General features: G+C 35.1%; 1 protein-coding gene across 10 annotated transcripts in view; it reads right to left on the minus strand.

The window, feature by feature from the left end:
- Fryl (FRY like transcription coactivator) overlaps positions 1-22,337 on the minus strand; it is a 234,906-nt gene that overhangs the window by 157,221 nt on the left and 55,348 nt on the right. For 7 of the 10 annotated variants that reach the window (XM_048784444.1, XM_048784443.1, XM_048784442.1 and 4 more), the window contains exon 1: positions 11,976-14,912. In XM_048784444.1, the coding sequence (XP_048640401.1) occupies positions 11,976-12,177 (202 nt within the window). In that variant the 5' untranslated portion in view covers positions 12,178-14,912. Of the gene's footprint in view, positions 1-11,975; positions 14,914-14,940; positions 15,075-22,337 lie in introns of those variants that run through there. The other 3 variants (XM_048784446.1, XM_048784439.1, XM_048784445.1) reach the window with 2 other exon arrangements.

Raw genomic sequence — 22,337 nt, forward strand, 5'->3', positions numbered from 1 at the left:
GCGGAAAAGTGAATTAATTATCTTCAAGTACTTGCTAGCCAACAATAACCACAAATTAATGGATTCCACTGAACTGAAGGAAAATAAAATAACAAAAAGATAATTCAAAGTCAGCTCCATGAAAGGTAAACAAAGTAAACTACTGAGTTATGAAGAGAATCTATTATAAAACAACTAGACTAGAATTCTGAATAGAAAGGTTTTAGGTCAACTTTCAAGTCCAAAATTCACTGCTTATGTTAGAAGGATAAATTGAGTTCTTAACCATAGCTCTGAGTGAATTTCTTTGTGTGTGTTGGGGGGAGGTGTATTGAGGATTGAACCTAGGGGCATTATACCATTGTGTTACAACTTCAGCCCTTTTTACTTTTTATTTTCACTAAATTGCTGAAGTTGGCTTCAACTTTGAATTCTCCTCCCTCAGCTTTCCCAATCAGTGGGATTACAGGTGTGGGCCCCCATGCCTGGCTAGTTCAAATAAAGATAAGTCTGATACAAATACCACAGGTTGCACCAGTGCATCAATGTACTCATAAATAAGCAAACTAAAACCACCAAAGAAGTATTTTCAATATCTCTATCATTTGGGGAGCAGACACCTACCTATTCAGAAGCAATTATATGACGTATGTATTACTTGTGTAAGGTACAATTACCCTTATGTTCCTGACACAGGTATTTATTAATAGCCCAACTTGCTCCCAGCTTTGGTTTTAGTTCCTTTTTTAAATCTTTCACACATAAAAAAAAAAAATGCTTCCTGTAGTATGAATGAAACAGTCCCAACCGTATAATCATACTTTCTTCTTTGTCCTCACAAACTATACCAATTTTCTATCATTTGGCACAAGGCTAAGACATTATTTCTTGAATGAAAGAAGAATCTGCTTTTTTAAAAAATATATATATATATTTAAAATTCATTCTTGAGATCCTAAAAACTCTAGACAAAAACTTTTAATTGCGTGAAATAGTCATTTTGAAGATAATAATAAAAATCCAGATCTTAAGACTTTTAGAAAACCTCCTGGTTACTAAATTTGTATTTTTATAACATATAACGCACATATTTATTGTCCAAAGAAGCTAGATTAGTATTACCATACATTTACTATCAATATAAGTAATACAGATGTTTTGGGCAGTAAAGGGTATCTGCATTATAATTGACCAATCCTACTGAAAAAGAACAAATAAAATTCTATGAACCATGAAGGTGAATGTTGAATTTACTATCCACAGTAGGACTTTTTGAGAACAAAGAGGGCACCATTAGCACCTGTGCCAGAACAGGGCCGAGCACTGCAGCGACCCAGGGCCTTTGGAGACCTAAGGCAGCCTCATCCAGGAGGTGCTCTTAGAAAAGCCAGGGCTCAATACCCGGGCCAGCACTCACCTTCCATACTTTCCCTACATTGTTGGTAGCATACTCCGTTTTCAACCAACTGGAGGTCTTCATCACCAGAGTCACCTTTGATATCACTCTTGGTTTAAAACAACCAGGTATATCAGGAAGATTATAATATAACATAAAACAAAGAATCTAAACCGGGAAAGGAAGAGCCACCAAACTGCAGAGGCAATCAATTAAAGAGACAAAAAGTAAACTGAGGAAGTAGATAGAGTACTATTAGGGTTAGAAAGAAAAGATGAAGAGACTGTTCAGTACCAACAAATGGGCAAGCCCAAAACAAGAAAAAAATGTTCGTCCATGGCCAGCTTTAAATCACAACATACACTATTAAAAGTAATTTGAAGAGCTTAACTTTGTAAGCTTAATGCTCTTCAATGCCCCACTCCTAAACTTTGCACATCAATAATTAATTTTTTACTGGATGCAATGGCATACACCTGTAATCCCAGGGACTTGGGAAGCTGAGGCAGGAAGATTGTGAGTTCAAGGCCAGCCTCAGCAACTTAGCGAGGCCCTAAGCAACTAAGTGAGACCCTGTCTCAAAATAAAATATAAAAAAGGATTGGAGATGTAGCTCAGTGGTTAAGCACCCCTGGGCTCAATCCCTGATATCCCCCGCCAAAAGAAAACTAATCCATTTTTTGATAGAATTCCCCCAGGCAATTCTTAAGCACATTAATGTTTAAGAAGAAATATCTCAAAATATACTAGTACAGAAAGAGCATTATCTTGCTTATCTCATCTCTAGTGCACCTGAATCTAGTTAAAAATAGAGAATGGAAAAATTTGGAAGCCTAAGAAATAGAGAATTCTTTTGTATTCCCTACAAAGAACTTTTCTGAGTTTTTGTTTTTTTTTAAGTTTCTTCTTCAAGTAAACTATAAATATGTAGCGTTTCTTACACTTTCTTTTGAGGATAGTGTAAGAAAGAGGACTTAGCCTAAACTTAAATCACTCTTTAGAAACAAAAATCCATCAAAAGTCTAAGAATTTAGATAAGGCACTTACAATTTACATTTGTAATAATTTAAACTCTTTTGAACTACTGCTTATCTTTAATAGTTTAAATAATCCAGTGATTAATATTAATAGATAAATGAACTGATCCTCATCTTGACCACTATCTTTCTACAAAGGACCACCTAAAATTGTTTAGGTCACCTTATAAATTAGCTAATTCTTTTAAACAAAGAAATAACTAGGCTCAATAAATTTTATGATTAAAAAATGATAAACTATGTATTCTATCCACATATATGGTAGATGGGAGCAAGACAGAGCTATAGCTTAGATAATGAGTTCTACTGTGGAAAGAGCCATTAAAAAATGATTAATAAAAGCATCCTCTTTAGAACTCCACTCCAGGAGACTGAGATTATAAAGGAAATGTGCTAAGCCAACTGTTGTTATCATTAAAGAATAAACCATCTGGCCTTCCAAAACATTTACAGGATGGGGGGGAGGGGGGTATTTTATTTATTTTTTAACTGGAGAGATGTTACAATCACCTTCTAAATTTTATAAGACAACTGAGGCCCTGGGAAGATAAATGATACAGTTGGATCTCAATTCAAATTAATATTCATCAAATACCTACTACAGGTAAAACACTTTCCCAAGAGTTAGAGGAAAAAAAATACAATATTGGACCTTTTCTTCAATACTTCTGTTCTTTATTACCGAGGTAAGTTTTCTGTATGTAGCGGTCTGATGTTAGCAACATTCTTTTTTATACTCCATCTTAGGTCTTGGAAAACTTTGTCCTCCAGGCCAAACTCAGCCTATGGCCTGTTTTGCAAATCAAGTCATATTTGGACACAGTCAAGCACATTCTTTCATGAATCATCTGTGGTTGCTTTTGCTATCTAAAGCTAGAGCTAAGTACTGTGATAGAGACTTGTAGCCTAGAAGCCTAAAATATTTACCATCCAGCCCTTCATAGAAAAAGTTTATACTGACCTTGTTCCAGGTCATCATTTGCTCAACTTGTGAGGCATTTTTATTCCTTCTCCTTTTTTTTTTCTTTTGAAACTACTAGAAGGCTGGTTGTGCCCCATGAATCAATGCCCACTGAGCCATGTGTTGAATGGTTTTGAAGGCAAAGCCAGTGAGTTCAATATGGAGGCCAACAGCAGCTCTTACTAACAAGTAAAAACTTGCTCTTGCCACATAAATGACAAGAACGACAGGACAGAAGACTGGAACTTTTCTTCAACAAATATTTACTAAAAGCTTATTAACTGTCTATACCTAGACTAAGCTCTGAGACTACCCACATACTTCAGACCAACTTAGTCCTCAGAGAACTCACCAGCTGGTTTAAACAACAACAACAAAAAAAAAACCTTTTGTGTTTCATAGAATGACTGACACTAGAGGACAAGGAGTTGCAATCCTCACAGGGAAAATCAAGTGGGGTAAAAGGTGAGAGAGAAACTGTTAACCCCAAGGATAGTCATACAAGAGACTTCTCCCCCTGCTGAATTCCAGTTTCAGGAAGTCACCAGAATTGGAAGCTATAACTATCTACAGTTGCCTCAACCCAAAGGCCATTATTTGTACCTGGGTGGAGTTAAATCTTGGACTTTACATGCTTCCTGAATTCCCTTTATAGCACACTTTATTTTTGTTTAATCTTTCTCGTATATTCTTTTAGTTACATTTTAAACTTAATTTTACTCATCTTAACCTATATTAATGTTCTTCTAACTATATCTTTAGCACCCTTTTTTCTTTTCTTTTGACAAGGGGTCTCACTGTGTTGCCCATGTTAGCCTCAGTTTGTGGGCTGAAGCAATCCTGATGCCTGAGCTACCTGAGCAGGACTACAGGAGTGAGCCACCACACCTGGCAAGTATTTCCTGGCATGGATATTTTTATTGTCTTATTCAACTTCTTATACTTTTACTGTATTTTTTTCAGAATGTTCTAACTAATATTGGTTTATTTAATATTTATATTTTGCTCCCATTTAAAATTATTTTACCTTAAATTCAGTATTTTTTTTAGATTTAAATCTTTTTTTTCAATATCTTTATTTTGTTTATTTATTTTTATGTGGGGCTGAGGATCAAACCCAGGGCCTCACATGTGTGAGGCAAGTGCTCTGCCACTGAACCACAACTCTAGTGCTTACCTTAAATTCAGTATTTCCTTCTTTTTTGCTTCTTAGGTAAGGAAGAAGCAGAGGTGACCATCAAAACAGCCATTTACCAGGAAGGTATGGTTACTGAGCCTCAGAGTGGAGTGGGATCCTAGATAACATTTGCCCCACGCAAGAGGTTCTGGGTAGAAGCAGAAGGATTCATCAGGGAGGAGATCTGGAGCAGAAGCTAAGAGCAACTGATGTAAGGAACCGTAATACAACCATGCATTGCTTAACCACAGGGACACATTTTGAGAAACATGTTGTTAGGTGATTTTGTCCTTAGGCAAACATCACAGAGTGTACTTATACAAATCAAGACGGCTGTGACATCATTAGGTGATATGATCTTATGGGACCACCGCCATTTGTGCAGTCACCCATTAACCACAATATTGTCAAGTGGTGCATGAAGGTATTTTAACAGCCAGTGTCACCACGCCAGACAACACTGGTTAAACACAAGATCTGGGACTCAGAAATGACAAAGTAAATGGGACAGAGAACCTATAACAGGTCCCTTCAAATGGGAAACAACTCCATCTTTACTTCCATTAAGGTCGTTCTAAAAGCCAAATAAATAAAAGACCCTGTTTCTGACTCCAACCATAGCTAACTGCCTCAATTTTTAAAAGATAAATATCAGGTAAACCTGAAAAGACAATCTAAAAAGAACCTTTTTTTAAGAGTAGGCTAACTACAAAAACAGCCAAAAGAAACTACTAAAGTAATACTACTGCACTAACTGAAAACTTTTCTATCTGAATCATACAATCATTTGACAGTAGCCATTTTGAAGGGAATACATTGTGAACAGAGAAGGAAGTACAAGGAAGGGCCCAGCTATTCAAGCCCCATGAACTCCCATATATACTGCATAATAAAAATTCTGGAATTAGGCACAAGAAAAGACCTAGATTCAAATTCATAGAATGTTGTCTATGATGGAATGCTCCAAGGTTTTTTTTTTGTTGTTGTTGTTGTTTGTTTGTTTGTTTTGCAGTGGGGAGGATATTGGAGATTGAATTCAGGGACTATACCACTGAGCTACAATCCCCAGTCCTTTTTATTTTTAATTTGAGACAAGGTCTCACTAAGCTGCTTAGGACATTTCTAAATTGCTGAGACTAGTCTTGAACTTGCGATCCTCCCATCTCAACCTCCTAAGTCGCTGGGTTTACAGGTATGTGCAACTGCACCCAGGTCTAGGATAAATTTTTAATTAAAATGATTCCTCTTTCTCTAAATCAAGAACCCAAATGTTTTGTAGTTAAATTCAGCCCCAATTTCTCAAACAATGGGTCCATTTTGTTATCATTTTTTATAACCTTAAAAACAATGCTGGGAAGAAGATATTATTATACTTGATAGGTGATACTGACCAGCCTAAAGAGATTGAGCAGGCTGTTCCAGATATACAGCAACCAGTCACAGGTGGAGCTCATCTTGTCCTGGACTGAAGTCCCACTCTGTTCAGTTTCTCAGCACTTCACTGTCATTCCCCCATCAGACCTGTAGGTCTTCCCAATATCCCTCCTTTATCATGAGAATTCTCACTAGATCCAGAGAACGCATGAATACAACCACCTGGCAAGGCTTCACCTGTATCTACCAGTGACTTAAGGCCTGAGAAGTACTCCAGAGATCTTCTTTTAATGAAACCTGTTTCACGTCGTGACCATGAAAGCCCAACAAATCCGAGTCCCATTTGTATGAGCAAGAACAACTCCTTCACACATTTACACAGTGAGGATACAGTACCATCTGGTTGGGCTCAAAGTTCCAGAGCAGACTGGTGGTCATTATTTGGAACTCGGGTTCTGCTTTGACATTGCCCTAACCAACAACCTTTCTACCACATCAGAATTCAAACACTTCTCCATCTCCTTCAGTTTGCCAACACCATGAGCATCTCAAGTGTTAGAAGGAGCCCTCAACTCAATTTTCTCCCAAGCACTCTCTACACTCCCTGTTAATAGACTGGTCTTCAATGAAGATTTAAGTCACTCTTTACCCATTTGGTCATCTTCTAAAAAGAAAATGGCCTGCCATGCTCTTCCTGTTTGATACCCAATATCAGAGGTATCAAATAAAAACTTGTTATTCTAGATCTAAATAATTTAACCACTGAAAGCAATAGTTCTGCAGAAACAAAACTGAAAAGACCACTTGTTACGAAAATCCATTTAGTAACTGAGTATTCTCCTTTAATTAATAGTCAAATATAGATAGCAGTTTTTAAAATACAATAAAAAGGGGCTGGGATTGTGGCTCAGTGGTAGAGTGCTCGCCTAGCATGCACGAGGCACTGGGTTCAATCCTCAGCACCACACAATTGTAAATAAAGATATGTGTCCATCTAAAGCTAAAAAATAAACATTAAAAAAAGTAAAATACAATAAAAAGGCATTTGGAGGTTTCAAACAAGTTCTACATTTTTATTCCTCCCTGGAATTAAAAGGTTTTTTCCTATTGAAATATGTTTCTTATATAAAATGAAAGTAACCAAAAAGATATATGTTCTTTAAGAAAACTACAGATATACTAGACTTTAAAAAAAGATAAAAGATTCAAAAGCATCAAATAACACTGCAATGAGATAGAACAGAAAAAAAACTCAAATAATTTCCTTAAGCCTCCATGAATTTCTAAAATCTTAGATAATAATTTGTGTCGCAGGGTTGTCTAAGAAGATTTAGGTGGGCAATATCCAGACATTTACCCAGTATTTATTGCATAACTATTATGTCCTAAGCCCTGGAACACATCAAGCAAAGCAATTCCATGCTCAGCTTCCATTCTAATTTGACCATGGAAAGGGAACAGATATGTGCTAAATAGGTAGACAAATGAAATAATTTCACTTCTTGGTAAAATAAAACAAGATAACAATATCTAGACTATAGAAGGTGCTCATGTTTCTTCCATTTCTAATGTTGATGCATACTTTATCACTGGCTCTGCTCTTGGTAGACTATAAGAGTCAATGTTATATTTTTATCACATTAACACTTATGCTTGACTCCAATGAATAAAAACAAAATTAAGATTGATTCTATCAGAATAAAAATAACCCTATTCTGGAGATATAAGGATTCTGTAGCTGTTACAACAGAAGCCTGCAGAAACACACACTGCTTGATTTTTAGGCTCTGACTCTACCTATCATTCACTGTTCTTCAATCATCAGAAACATAGCAGCACATTCTGAAATCAGCAAAGGGCATTTTCTTCCTACCAAATATTAAGTCTGAAAATAAAAACTATTTGTTCCAATTCTAATAATACTTACCAATTAAATCCCTTTTTCTGTTGTCTTGTTTGTGGTACTGTGCATCAAACCCAGGGCCTCGTGCACACTAAGCAAGCCCTCTACCACTGAGTTACACTTCCAGCCCCTGAAATCAGTCTTTGATCACACAATTAGGACTCCACATAAAAACTATGAATTTAAGTCTCTCGTGAATAAGATAAGGTTACAGCACATGCTATGTGATCATTCTGACACCCTTTTCTTATTAAGGAAGTAGGTATGGCAGATAAATGATTTACTTCTTTAACAATATTGCAATATTATACCCTATATACAGTAGGGTGCTTTTAGTCTAAAGTCCAACTCTTGGCTAACCATTTAATTTAAAAGCTCCATTCAAGTAGGAATCAGAAGAAAAGGATCAAGAGGTCCATTAAGGTTTTATTTTAACATCAAATATAAAATTCATGTTTAATTCACAGCCCTTGGATAAAGTACCATGGCATCGTCCTTTGAGATGGATTTGCTGATTATACCATTGTCTTCCTTGCCTAAAACCAAACCCACATACATCAACTATGATTTCAAGTTACAGAAGGTATCCAAGGGCAAAATCCTTCCAATCTTGCCCATACTTCACTGGCCTGCATTTAATTCAAACACAAATTTATTTTAGGAGTTCTTCTTTATGGAATCTGACCAAAGCACACACTTTGCTTACACTAAAACAACCCAAAACAATCCTTTCTTTTTAATCTCATATTTTGCCAAATTATATAATATGTAATTAAGTTAAATAATCACAATAGCAGGGCTGGGGATGTGGCTCAAGCGGTAGCGCGCTCGCCTGGCATGCGCGCGGCCCGGGTTCGATCCTCAGCACCACATACAAACAAAGATGTTGTGTCCACCGAAAACTAAAAAATAAACATTAAAAAAAAATTTAAAAAAAAATAATAATCACAATAGCAGGCATAATTGGCATAAACAGGTTAGATTAAAAATACAACCAATTCTCAGGAAGCCCACAACTTGGCCTGTTGGGAGCAGAAATGGTGGCAAGGGAATTCAACAGTCTGCAGCAAGCAGACTGCTAATCTGTTTTTCCAGAGAGAACAAATGATATTGGTAAACCCAGTGAAGTGTTTGAGAATGTCTATAAAAATGTTTAAATATTAGGCTACTTGACATTTAAAGAAAGTTCAAAAATGAAAACATTTATCAAAAGCAAAGAAAAAAAGTTCTTCCAAATATTGACCCACTGAAAATACATCAATTCTACATATATTTTTGTTAAAGAAATCATAATTGACCATAAACAATTTTACAGTTAAAAATATATGGTGGGTTTCTATGTTTTCTAAGCTGGACTTATACTCAAATGATCCTCTCACAAGTATAATTGTCCATCCATCGTACGATCTTATCTAATATGCCTTAGAAAAATCTTTTAAAATATGGAACAATTGAAGAAGTTGGAAACAAACTGATTCCAGTACAAAGGTATGAGATTACATGCCAGTTTTTCTCTAAAATAGCTTCCTTCTTTTTTTCTTTTGCATTGTTCACCTGAAATCCCTCCACAATCTTAATGTCTCCTTTCATTAAATGAACAAAACTAGAACACCCCTTAAGTGAGCTAAACCAGTTATAGTTTCATGAGTTCTAACTAAACTACTACATTTTCTCTATCCCAGAACCACCAGTACTTACAAGTTCCTGCATCTCAGCATAAGTGAACCTTCTTGTTTATGGGGGATCCATGTAGGTTCTATTCTATTTGATACATATTTAGTATCAAATATTGAGATTTGACAGAAGGACTGTCATAAGTAAACTGAAATTTAAGGACCAGACCTTTATTCTTTTCATGGCAGGGGGTGGGGATGGCAGGGATTGAAATCAAGGGTACTCAACCACTGAGCCACATCCCAGCCCTATTTTGTATTTTATTTAGAGACAGGGTCTCACTGAGTTGCTTAGTGCCTCACTTTTGCTGATGCTGGCTTTGAACTCGTGATCCTCCTGCCTCAGCCTGCCAAGCTGCTGGGATTATAGATGTGTGCCATCAGGCCTGGCTTGGAACAGACATTTTAAAACCAAACCTTTGTATATAAATCACCCAAGAAATTCTTTAACTTTCAGAGTCATTCCCAAATTTGAATTTTACTTTTGAAGAAACAAAAATTGGGCAAGGGTACTCCTCAAAGTACCTGCAGCCTCAGAAATTTCGACAGACAGGAAATTCTTCAGTACTCCATTATTTTGGTTAGTTTTAACCATGATTTCTAAAAGAACATATGTTATGAAAAAATGTTAATCACCAAATTGAACCCTTATTTACAAATTAATATAAATTACAAAATCTAACTATGCTTGGTAACATGTATGCTTTATTCCAAAGAGTGTAAGATAGTTTTTAAAAATACCAGATCAAGTTCAGATATAAAAGGAGCCACATAAATGGCATATTACATTTAAACAAAGTCCAATCATATAGGCTGTGTTATAACAGCAGTGTTGTTGTTATAGCAAAAGCTAATGATTCAAGACTGAAAGTGAAAGGAAAAGTAACTCTTTAATAACTTTGTAACTGTACATATTAATACATTCATATTTTTGCTTACACACATATACACTGTTGAACACAAAACTCTGCTTACCGATTTATAGACTTTAATTGAAATTTAAGGGGTACCAACCCATCTATGGCCTCACCTCCATTTCACCCACCCAGGTGAAGATGACTTTTAATAGAAATACATTGTAGAAAGCAATATATATTTATTTATAAAACTTAAAAACTCCTTCATTCTTTTACATAATTGATATTTTCAATGCAGAAACTGTGGTTTGTACTACAGACAGCTCTTTTTAAACTGCCACAAAACAGTGTTAGGGAGAATATAAAGTAATAGGGACTCTCATATCCTGTCCTGAAGAGGCTAATCTGAGAAACGTTTTAAAAGTAACGTAGCATCTTCTATCCAAATTTTAAAGGAGCATAGAAATTTATACTAAGAAGCAATCATCTAAAGGTATAAAATGATACATAATTGAGTAATAATTACATAATTATTTTAATAGCTAAAATTTAGTCATTCTAAATGTTCATGAATGAAAGAGTAGCTGGACAAATCGTTGTGTCACACAATGGAACACACTTCAAATAAGACAGAAAGATGTTTATGATGTACTAACTGAAAAAAAGAATGTATCAGAACCATTTGGACAATAAATCTCATTTAGATTCTACTAGTAAAAATATGTATATGCATGTTTAAAAATATGTGCATATTTAAACTGTGTGCATTTTTAAATATGCATAGAAAACAGCTATAATATATATCAAACTTGCAGATGGTTTACAGAAACCCTCTTCTAATAAATATTTCATTAATTTATACAATAGCTATTTACTCCCTAAAATATAAAAGTTCACAAGAATATTTTATATTATTTATTAAATATTTTATATTATTATTTATTAAAATTGTTTATACAAACAATTTTAATCAGAAATTTTAAAACAAAATAATTTTTTCCATTTGTTAGTTACTATGTGCAGAATTGATTTTTGTAACAAAAGTACTACAATACAAAGTAATCATCTTACATTCAAAGACTACTCCCCAACCCAGGGCTGGGAATGAAACCCAGGCCCTTGTTCATGCTACACAAGTGCTCTACCACCAAGTTACAACACTTGCCCCTAAAAAATTGTAATACTCACACCAAATATTCACTGTTTTTAAGACTAAACAGTGAGACCTACTTTTTAAACAAAATTTAAGTTGTTTCTATGATGATAGATAAAAACTCAGTGTCTTAGTTTTTTACTTACATATCCTAAAGGTTTTAACAATAATATTTTAAAATATATCACCATCAAAATATTTTCCAAAAATCAAAACTGTCAACTTTATTAATGGTTTTATCTTAATTTTTTATAGCATAAAAACGTCTCCCTCTAAACTCAAAGCAAAAATTTCAATATTAAAAAATTTAAGCCAACTATATAGCTACTTTATTAACATTTTTAATGTTTAAACATGACTTTTCAAATAAAGAGTCAGGATCACTAGAATTCATACTTGTAAAATAATTTTAGTTTCCTAAAATCCTTTTTTGAGAGGATAGAAAGCAGTGCATTTTTACTTTACCTAGTTGCTGATGTTGGTATCTGTCATAATGACTGTGACAGAAATTGCTCCCATCTTGCTCCTCTACTGTCTTCTCTGATGAAAGCGAACTGAGACGTCTCATCTTTAGTAATTTTGGGGAACTTTCCTGAATGCTATCTCTAGTATCCAAAACCATGTCTCCAGAAAGAATGGGAGGAACAACTCTCTTTAAAAAATCCATTTTAAGCTTTTTCTACATTACTAGACCCTGTCACAGGCACACAGAAAAGGTGCCTGTATACTTCCTTGATGAGAAGTTAAGTGACACAATTTGTGTCAAAGAGCAAAGAAATGTCATGTGAATTTAGGCGGTGCTAAAACTCAGCAGGTCAACTGCCAGCTGTTGGGAAGCTGATTTTTAGGACATTGACTGTTCATGCTGATAACAAACCAAACAGACTATATACACATACTTGTGTGATGGGTGTTAACAGCAATACTGAGACCATAAAGTATTTCATATCTATCCATTTTAACATTTAGACTTCACTAGGATAATGTAAAGACAAATTTACTTTGGTCTGAGGTGTGTCTTTTACACTTCAATAGTTACTTGCATTAAAAACATATAATCCTTACCATTGTAAAAATTCAGTTATAGACCTTGGGAACAACAACTTCCACAATACATGAAAAGGAATCACTGACAACTTTACAGTGTATTATGAAAATTCTGATGTACTTTTAAATGCACACTCAAAACGACTTTCCTTATTAAGATCAAATCGACTTATCAGTTGTAGTAGTAGAAATTCTAGCATGAATTACCAAAATTTAACTCATAATTTCAAACAGATGGCTCCAAGAACATAAATTTGAGTAATTTGAAGTATAAATATTTAAAATCAATAAACACAGTAACCAGTAACATATATTTTCAAAATAATTGAGCACTCTACTTAATATTTTAAAATAGCGAAAGTAGCTCATCCTACTGCCTTAATGGAATCCAGAACTATGACAAAAGAGACCAGTGAAAGGGTGCCTGTAAAAGACTTTGAAAACTTAAAGGCAATATTTGTTTCTATCCCTTCCTTTGCCTGCCCTCTGGTGGGGGTGCCAAGCGAACAAGAAGGAAATAAAGAAACAAAGGGAACTGAGAAAGAAGGAACGCCCTAAGTAATCACATTTGTAACTTCGAAAGACACACGTTTTAATAATAACTTGAAAAATCAGATTCACTTAGTGAAAACACATTCACAGTCTCATTCTTCCAATACACATGAAGTATTTATATCATATTTCTAAAGATGAAGCAAAAAATGATCTCTAGGGGTATTGGAGAAAATGATTGTAATAGAAAAACAAGTCAATGTCTGGTTCTGAATTACTTAGTCTTTCATCCTATCTTCTACTACATTACTTATGAGGTTGACTATTCCTTACTTTATTCACTCAAAAGATGTTATCTGAAGTTCCTTTATAATCAAGCATCAAAACAATAGGCAGTCTCAGACGATATTTAAAAGATTAATGCAAATTCTGCAGAGGTGAAAAACAAGGAAATCAACTAAAAGAAATTTCTCACCCTAAAGCAGAGGACTCTTACAAGGGAAAAAACACTAACTTTTACAAAAATGCTTGCTTAAGAAGCACATTCTCTTAACCCCTGAGCCTAGAAGGATCATAATTAATATCCAATCAACCCAATTTCCAGAAGGTGGAAAAAACTGGTGGGAACCACAAACTGTGCCTTACTGCGCCTGAAAGTTATCACTGTGTTTCCAAACACACTCACTTGCTCCATCTTTCTCTCTCTGAACATGGCCTCATGTTCCATATAGCCTGGGTCTGTTGTTTGCCTGAGGTCCTGTGCAGGTCTTATCTACGGAGCCCAGAAACACAGTGGTATACAACACACGTTAATCACAGAGGGGAAGCCACCTTGGTGTTGTTCATGATACACAGCACAACCAGCTGTGTAGCTGTGAACCTCAATGTTCTCAACGGCACTTTCAACTGCTGAAAGGAAGGGGTTGAGGTAAAGGGGAAAGCATAAGGTGTTATACAACAGACCACACACTTTCATTCGACTTTCTTCAATCAACAAATACTTGCTATGCAACTTTTATAATGATCTGTGCAAGATAACCAAGGCACTGAGACGCATGTCCATCTCCAAGAAGGAAAACCAAGTCTTCCAGCTATAATACTGCCTATAGGGTCGGCCCAATCTTCATTGAGCCTTCACTGGAGTTCTGTTTCCTCTGCCCAATCTGCTTCCTATCTCAGCCCCCTCTCCATAGGTGTCAAATCCTAATAAACATCCTGCAAGCTACACTCTTTTTTAGCACCAGCTTCCTAAGAACCCACCCTGAGATGTGGAGCCAGGGAGAAAGCAGGGCATTCCAGTACAACACTGTACCTGCTGCTGCTGAATCTCTGAGGAGAAAATGACATGAAATCTAATTTATGGTTGCTATTTCAAAGCATGCTAGGTAATCATCATAACTTTGAACTTGCTGTGGATCTGATGTTGAATGTCCCCCAAAGATCCATGTGTTAAAGGACTGGCCCCAACTTGGGCACTATTGGGAAGTGGTAGAGCGTTTGAGAAGTGGAGCCTCATGGAAGGAAGCCATTGGGCGTTTGTTCTTGAAGGGGATTGTGGGACTCCAGTCCCCTCCTCTCCTGCTTCCACACCATGAAATGAGTAGTTTGACTCCACCACACACTCCCACCATATGTTGCCACACAACAGGCCCAAAACAATGGGGTCAATCGTTCATAGATAGAACTTCCCAAATTCTGAGCCAAAACAAACCTTTTCTCTTAATAAGTCAATTATCTCACATATTTCATTAGAGTGATAGAAACCAGACTAACACAAGTTTCAAGGGGATCAAGGAATTATAATTGAAACTTGAAGCCACAATACAACATTCAAAAACCCTTTTAGACCTTAGTCACTATTTAGCCTTTAGAATATTTAGTATAATCTTACCGTCTGTGTCACTGAAGACAGTAATTTCTTGGTGGTAATGTGGATCATCTAATTCTGACTGTGTGACTTGAGCAGTTTTGAGAATGAAGCATTTAGATGTGAATCATCCAAGACTCAAATGAATGGCTTCAGCTCTAAAGAAAAACAAAACACCATATTTACACATCAGCTATGTTTGTAATAAATGCATATTTGTGTTAGTCGTATGCATTCTTTTGTATTAGTTACCTGGTGCTGCAGTCATCCTCATTCAATAACACAGCATTACATTTTCTCTCAGTTTTTACTATGAAAAATTCCAAACTAATGCAAAATTATTCACTGGTATCATGAACCCCTATCCCATTAGTTCCAGCTTCAACAATTAACTCAGAATATCATGTTTCATTTATATCTTTATTTATCTTTTCATACCACACACTCTGGATTATCCCAAAGCAAATTTCAGACACATGTAGAAAATTCAGTATGTATCAATAATAAAGATTTACTTTTTCAACATAAGCCAATCCCATTTTAATACCTACAGTATATTAATAATAATTATTTTATAACATCAACTACCAGTCAGTGGTTAAATTTTCCCAAATATCTTTCACTCATCCTTAGCCTCCCCACTGGTGACTGAACCCAGTGATGCTCTACCATTGAGCTACATCCTCAGCCCTTTGTATTTTTGATTTTGAGGCAGGATCTTGCTAAGTGGCCCAGGCTGACCTCAAACTTGTGATCCTCTTGACTCAGCCTCTGAGTCACACCAGTCTTATAAATGACTTTTTAATAGTTTCTAACCCAAATCTAAAGGAAACCCATACAGGCAATGGTAACTGTCTCCCTTCAATCTCTTCTAATCTATAGTTTTCTTCCTCCCTTTTTCCTTTGTAATAAGTAATGCTTACTAGCTAATGATTGAATCCATATACCAATGCCTTAACTCAGTAACATTTTAACACTGTTATTATTCTATTCACTAAAATAAATATAGATTTGCAAAAAAAAAAAAAATGTTCATACACACACACACACACACCAAGTCTACTATTTATCCCATTTACAGATAAAAGTTGGGATGTACATTTTTCAAAGTCTATAATTATCGTAACTCTGAGGGGATCATGGACTGTGAACTACTATACAGACCTGCAACTATTTTGATGGCTATTAAGAATAAAACCAATGGAATTGTTCTTTACAATTTATAAAGATTCACATGTATTCATGCACATTATGTTTCACTACCATTTTACTACCATTAAAGGTCTCAACATTTTTCAATAGTTAAGTAAGACTCAAATTAGTCTTTATTTATACTGAGTATTGAACCCAGGAGCACTCTACCACTGAACTACTCCTCCAGCCCTTTTTAATTTGAGACAGGGACTCCCTATATTGAGGCTAGCCTGTAACTTGTTATCCTCCTGCCTCAGCCTCTGTGTTGTTGGGATTATAGTCAGTTGCTATCATGCCTGGCTGAAGACCGATTTTTTTTTTTTTTTTTTTGCAGTAATGGGTATGAAACCCAGGATCTCTCACATGCTAGGCAAGTGCTCTTCAACTGAGCTACAGCATCAGCCCTCAAAGAACCCTCATTTAAAATCATAACCAGTCTCGTCCCTTTTGTTTGTAACAGAAGGAGTTAGCTCTCTGAAATATTAACTTTGTACTTAAAATTCTTAATCTGAAAATCATTCAGTCCAGTTATAAAAATGTAATATAGCCTGTGTACTCAGAGGACTGGATAACTAATCGTGACTAAGGTCAAATTTTCAAAGCCCAAAATCTGGTGAACAGCAAAACACAAATTCATTTACACTTTGCATTACACTTGTACATAATGGTGGGTTCAGTATTACATGTTTCTACAGGCACACAATATAACAATATAATTTGGCCAATATCATTCTCCAGCACTTTCTCCTTCTCTCCTGCTTCTGGACCCCGGTCCCTTTCCTCTATTCTACTGATCTCCCTTTGATTTTCATGAGATCCCCAACCCCAACTTTCTTTTCCTTTTTCCTAACTTCCACATATGAGAGAAAACATATGACACTTGACTTTCTGATTCTGGCTTATTTCACTTAACACAATGGTCTCTAGTTCTATCCATTTTCTTGTAAATGATAATTTCATTTTTCTTAATGGTTAAATAAAACTCCATTGTGTATATATATCATATATTTTCTTTATCCATGTATCTATTGATGGACACCTAGACTGGTTCCATAGTTTGCTACTGTGAACTGTGCTGCTATAAACAGGGGTGTGCATGTATCACTATAGTATGATGACTTTAATTTTGTAGGATAAATACCAAGTAGTGGTATAGCTGGATCATATGGTAGTTCCATGACTAGTCATTTTTATTATTTTTTTTTTATTTTTTGGTACTGGGGATTGAACTCAGGGGCACTCAACCACTGAGCCACATCCCCAGCTCTATTTTGTATTTTATTTGAAGACAGGTCTCACTGAGTTGTTTATCACCTCACCATTGCTGAGGCTGGCTTTAAACTCACAATCCTCCTACCTCTGCCTCCTAAACCACTGGGATTATAGGCATGAGCCACTACGCCAGCCATACCTAGTCTTTTGAGGAACCTCCATACAGATTTCCATAGTGATTATACCAAAAATTTACAATTAACACCACCAACAGTATAAAAGTGTTTCTTTTTCTCTACATCCTCTCAGAATTTTTCAATACTTCTTCAGTAGATATGCAGCCTTCCTATTTTCAGCTTTTAAAAAAATGTCTTTTGGTTACATTGAAAACACTTTGAATCATACTTCTCTAGTTTCTTTAGAGGTTGTAGTAATAATTTCTGGCAAGGCTAGGTTTTGAAGAGTTTTTATTTGTTTTGAGGGCTGTTTTGTTTGGTTGGTTGGTTTGGGACAGCTTTCTTGCATATTAATCACTTTTTCATCTTGTCTACATACACATTATTTAACAAGGAATTTTCATTTCACTTGACTGATTTGGAGAATATTTTATCTAAAAGAAAAGTAATTGTTACATCACTTTTATAATACTACTTTTGAGATAGTGAAGGTCAGAGAGGTTAGGTTAACTGTATGTGGTCTGCTGTTTATGTGATCAAATGCTGTGATTTCTAATTTAAGAAAAAGGTCAAATAAACAAGGAGGTCAGCTGGTATTTGACAATACTAAAAAGAAGATTGTAAATAGCCAAATAACGGATGATTTGAAGGGCAAGACTTTTCACCTGCAGTGGGACTATAAATCTAGACACTTCCATGTGCAATAAAAATAAAGAACAGCAGCTCAGCTCTGGTGCCTGGAAGAACCTAAGGGCAAATAAGGCCCTCCAGGGACAGCCTTGCTTCACTTTAGTCCAAAAAGTGTAAAAGAGAAAGTTGAATGAGTATTCAGGTAATACATTAACTTCATTTCCTTTTTGAAAAGAATTTTTTAAACAACCAATAATGCTGCAAATTTAATTATCTTAATTTTTCTAAGACATCTGATTCCATGAACTTCTGATATAACAGAGTACATAATAACTGAAGAAGCACCAAAAGTTAAGAGTGAATGAATTTCAGTGATATTCATTAAAGTATTCTTAATACTTGTCTGTATGCTTGGAATACTTCATAATTAGAAGAGGAGAGCAAGGAAGTTCTGGTGCCTAGCACAATGTAGATTTGAGCTCAGCAGTAAAGAATGACTCAATTATTATGTAATTAATACAAAGTCAACTTCTTAAAGGGCTAGAATCCCTGCTCAGAGTTTTTAGGCAAAGGCTATCAGGAATGCTACCATTCCTGTAGCATGTCACAGAAAGGACTACCCCACTGGGTAAGAAGACAAGGGAAAATTACATCAAAGATTCCAGCTCGAAGCTCTAAATTTGACTTCAAATGTATTTTGTATTATACTTTCAATACCAGAATATGTGGTGACCTAAAAATTCATCATATTTTCAACCAAAGAGAGAAACTACACTGCAAGACATGACATCTATAAAGGCCAATTCCTGCTCTTTTAAATTAATGTGGGACTCTTGGGAGGCCTTTTAAAATGATGCAGAAAAGTAAGATGATGTAAATATTCTGACAGCCTTTGAGAGTAAGGATGTTATAGTTTTCATATACATTTAAAATAATCAGTGCTCCTATATAATACCAAAATAATTATGGAAAACAGAAAAGACAGTAATTTTTTAATCTACCAAAGATTGTACAAAACATGAAAAATCTACTCATGAATAATCAAGGATTGATAGTAAGTCATTATTCAAATATATTTTAAATGTGATTGGCAAAAATCATTAAATTAAATAATTCATGGTCATCCCTATAATTACCAAAGAACACCCATGATTCATAACAATGGTAGTATCACACTTTAATCTTTAAACAATTCACTTTTTCTCTGATCATTTTAGAAAAGCTATAATCTTTATAATCTTTTAACTTTTATAATTTTTAAACAGCTTTATATTTTTAAGCTTCTCTCAGCCATTCTTTTTAAGAAGTATGGAAACATACTAACGCAATCACAGATTACATGACCTGCTAAAAAAATGCTGTATAATGATATTGAGCTAGAATAATTGGGCTTCACTGCAAAAATCCAAATCTCCTGCTGATAAAGCAATGTTCTCTGCAGGTAAATTTGTCAACATTTTGTTGATTTCACACTTTGAGTCAGAACAGCAGTTACTGTCATACAACTTGATCTAGGGAAACAACCAGCAAATTTTCCATTCACAATCTTAAGGGAAAGTTTTCCTTGAAGGTTTTATTATTGAATTAAATGAAAATAACACCAGAGTACAAACTTTCTTATATACTAGTGAATTAATACATATTTTTAGAATAATTTCTTATTGTATTTCTATGTTGGCACAGGGGGAAAAAATGGAATTTGACCAAAAATGATCATACAAATGCTCTCCACTCTACATAGTAGCCCAGTAAGACATCAATGTGGAATGCACTGTCAGTCTGTATCTCTGGAATATAATTCTACCCCTAACTTCTAAAAATCTATTACTGTAACTATTCCTCACATAAATTAACAGAAATCATACACTCAACCAATATTTATAGACAGAACTATCTGCCAAGAACCAGGGACAAAAGAGTGAATAAAACAAAAATCCCTAGCCTTGGAATTTACTTAAAGTGGGAGTTCAAGCTTTTTATTTTATTTTTTTTTATTGACTATTTTTTTATTTTTATTGTTGGTTGTTCAAAACATTACATAGTTCTTGATATATCATATTTCACACTTTGATTCAAGTGGGTTATGAACTCCCATTTTTACCCCGTATACAGATTGCAGAATCACATCAGTTACACATCCATTGATTTACATATTGCCATACTAGTGTCTGTTGTATTCTGCTGCCTTTCCTATCCTCTACTATCCCCCGAGTTCAAGCTTTTTAAAGTTATTTCTTTGCAAATCTGAAAAAAATGAAGATTTGTCATCCCAAAATGCACACTTATCTAATTTTACACAGTTTTGTGCCTTTGTAATCTAACCACTAATCATGGATTAAAACTCTGATTAAAATCCTCTTTATACTTCCTTTCTAATCCTACTATTTATAGGAGATAGTTTCACAATTTTACTATTCATCGTGAAGGGCAGTACTACTTTTTTGCTCTTTTAACTACTTAGAGCCCTCAAATTCAATGAGAATGCTTATTTATTCCATTTGTACCTCTCATGAATTTCCAGGTTATCAGATTACCCTTTATTGATCTTGGGCTTTCCAGAATAATCGATCCTAATGTCTTCCATAGCTTCATATAAGGGACTTTCTGATTTCATTTATTCTCTGGGCTCCCTTAAGCCAAAACATCCCTCTCCCCACCCAAACCTACAGTTAGAGTCTTTGCAAAAGTCTCCCCTAAAATCTCTGAAAGAAGATATGCTCAAGAGAAACACAGTAAAGCTTAACTATTAACAGAAACTATCAATTAACCAAAAATTTTCAGTTCTTGCTTTTTACAAAAAGATAACATGTTATGCATTAAAAAATTATTTTCTTTAAAATATGCAACATCAAAAACCCTTTCAAGCATCATTATGGTCTCTATTCAATGTTACACCTTTCATATCTATAGCTTAAAAAATTATACAATGGAAATTGCTCTACCTAGTTATGATTTTAAGTTCCAGTAAGATCAAAAACAAAAAAATATTCATGCAAATTTGATAGGCATATTTTATGTCTTTATAGAACAACTTGAAATAAAAGGGTTACCAGTTTCATCAAAATTTTAAGTTAGAGAGGGCTGGGGTTGTGGCTCAGTGGTAGAGCACTTGCCTCACATATGTTATACACTGGGTTCCATTCTCAGCACCGCATATAAATAAATGAATAAAATAATGTCCATAAAAAGGGGGGATCTGGGGATATAGCTCAGTTGGTAGAGTGCCTGCCTTGCATGCACAGGCCCTGGGTTCAATCCCCAGTACTATTTAAAAAAAAAAAAAAAAACTTTAGAGAAGGGGAGCAGGGAAGAGTAGCTAGTTCAAGGTCCTAAGGCAGGTACAGGATCACAGTTTAGTGTCCCACATTTGTCTTTCCTCTTCACCTCAATTTACTGCATCCAACAAGCTTAGAGAAGCCCAACTTCTTCCTCAAGAGAAACTATGAAAGCATTCATCCCATTGATGGTTTAGATCCCCTATATCTCCCAAATTTATTGCTCCAAAACAACTTCTCTAAACTTAAGGATGATGATCTGTCATCTGCAATCTCACAATGTGTATTAAAAGACTTCAAAATTTTTATGATTTTTTACCCCATAATGCCCCTTCCAAAGCCAATTCTAGAAAAATAATCAGAAATGCCATTACAAATCTATTTGCAAAGATTTGTTTACTGTTATCTCTATGAACAGAATATTGCAGCAGAATGCAAAGAACAAAAACAGAGGGCCAGTTGGAAAAAAGTCATAATATATTCATAAGATGAAATGTTATTAATTTGGAAAAAGCTAGCCTAGTGCAGTGGCAAAACCTGTAATCCCAGCAATTTGGGAGGCTGGTACTGGATTGCAAGTTCAAGGACAGATTCAGAAACTCAGTGAGGCCCTAAACAACTTAGTGGAACTCTGTCTCAAATTTTTTTTAAAAATAAATTTTTTTTTTATTGTAGATGGACATGATACCTTTATTTATTTATTTTTATGTGGTGCTGAGGATCAAACCAAGTGCCTCACATGTGCTAGGCAAGCACTCTACCGCTGAGCTATAACCCCAACCATAATACTCACCATATATTTGTAAGAGCAAACACAAAACAATACATATAGTATCTTCCCAACTGTTAGAGATAAAATTACGTTTCAAAGCAAAGAACAGCCTGTAACCCAGTGGTTTGGGAGGCCAAGGCAGGAGGATTACAAGTTCAAAGC

The sequence above is a fragment of the Marmota marmota genome, unplaced genomic scaffold (assembly GCF_001458135.2).
Source record: "Marmota marmota marmota unplaced genomic scaffold, marMar, whole genome shotgun sequence".
Classification (NCBI taxonomy): domain Eukaryota; kingdom Metazoa; phylum Chordata; class Mammalia; order Rodentia; family Sciuridae; genus Marmota; species Marmota marmota.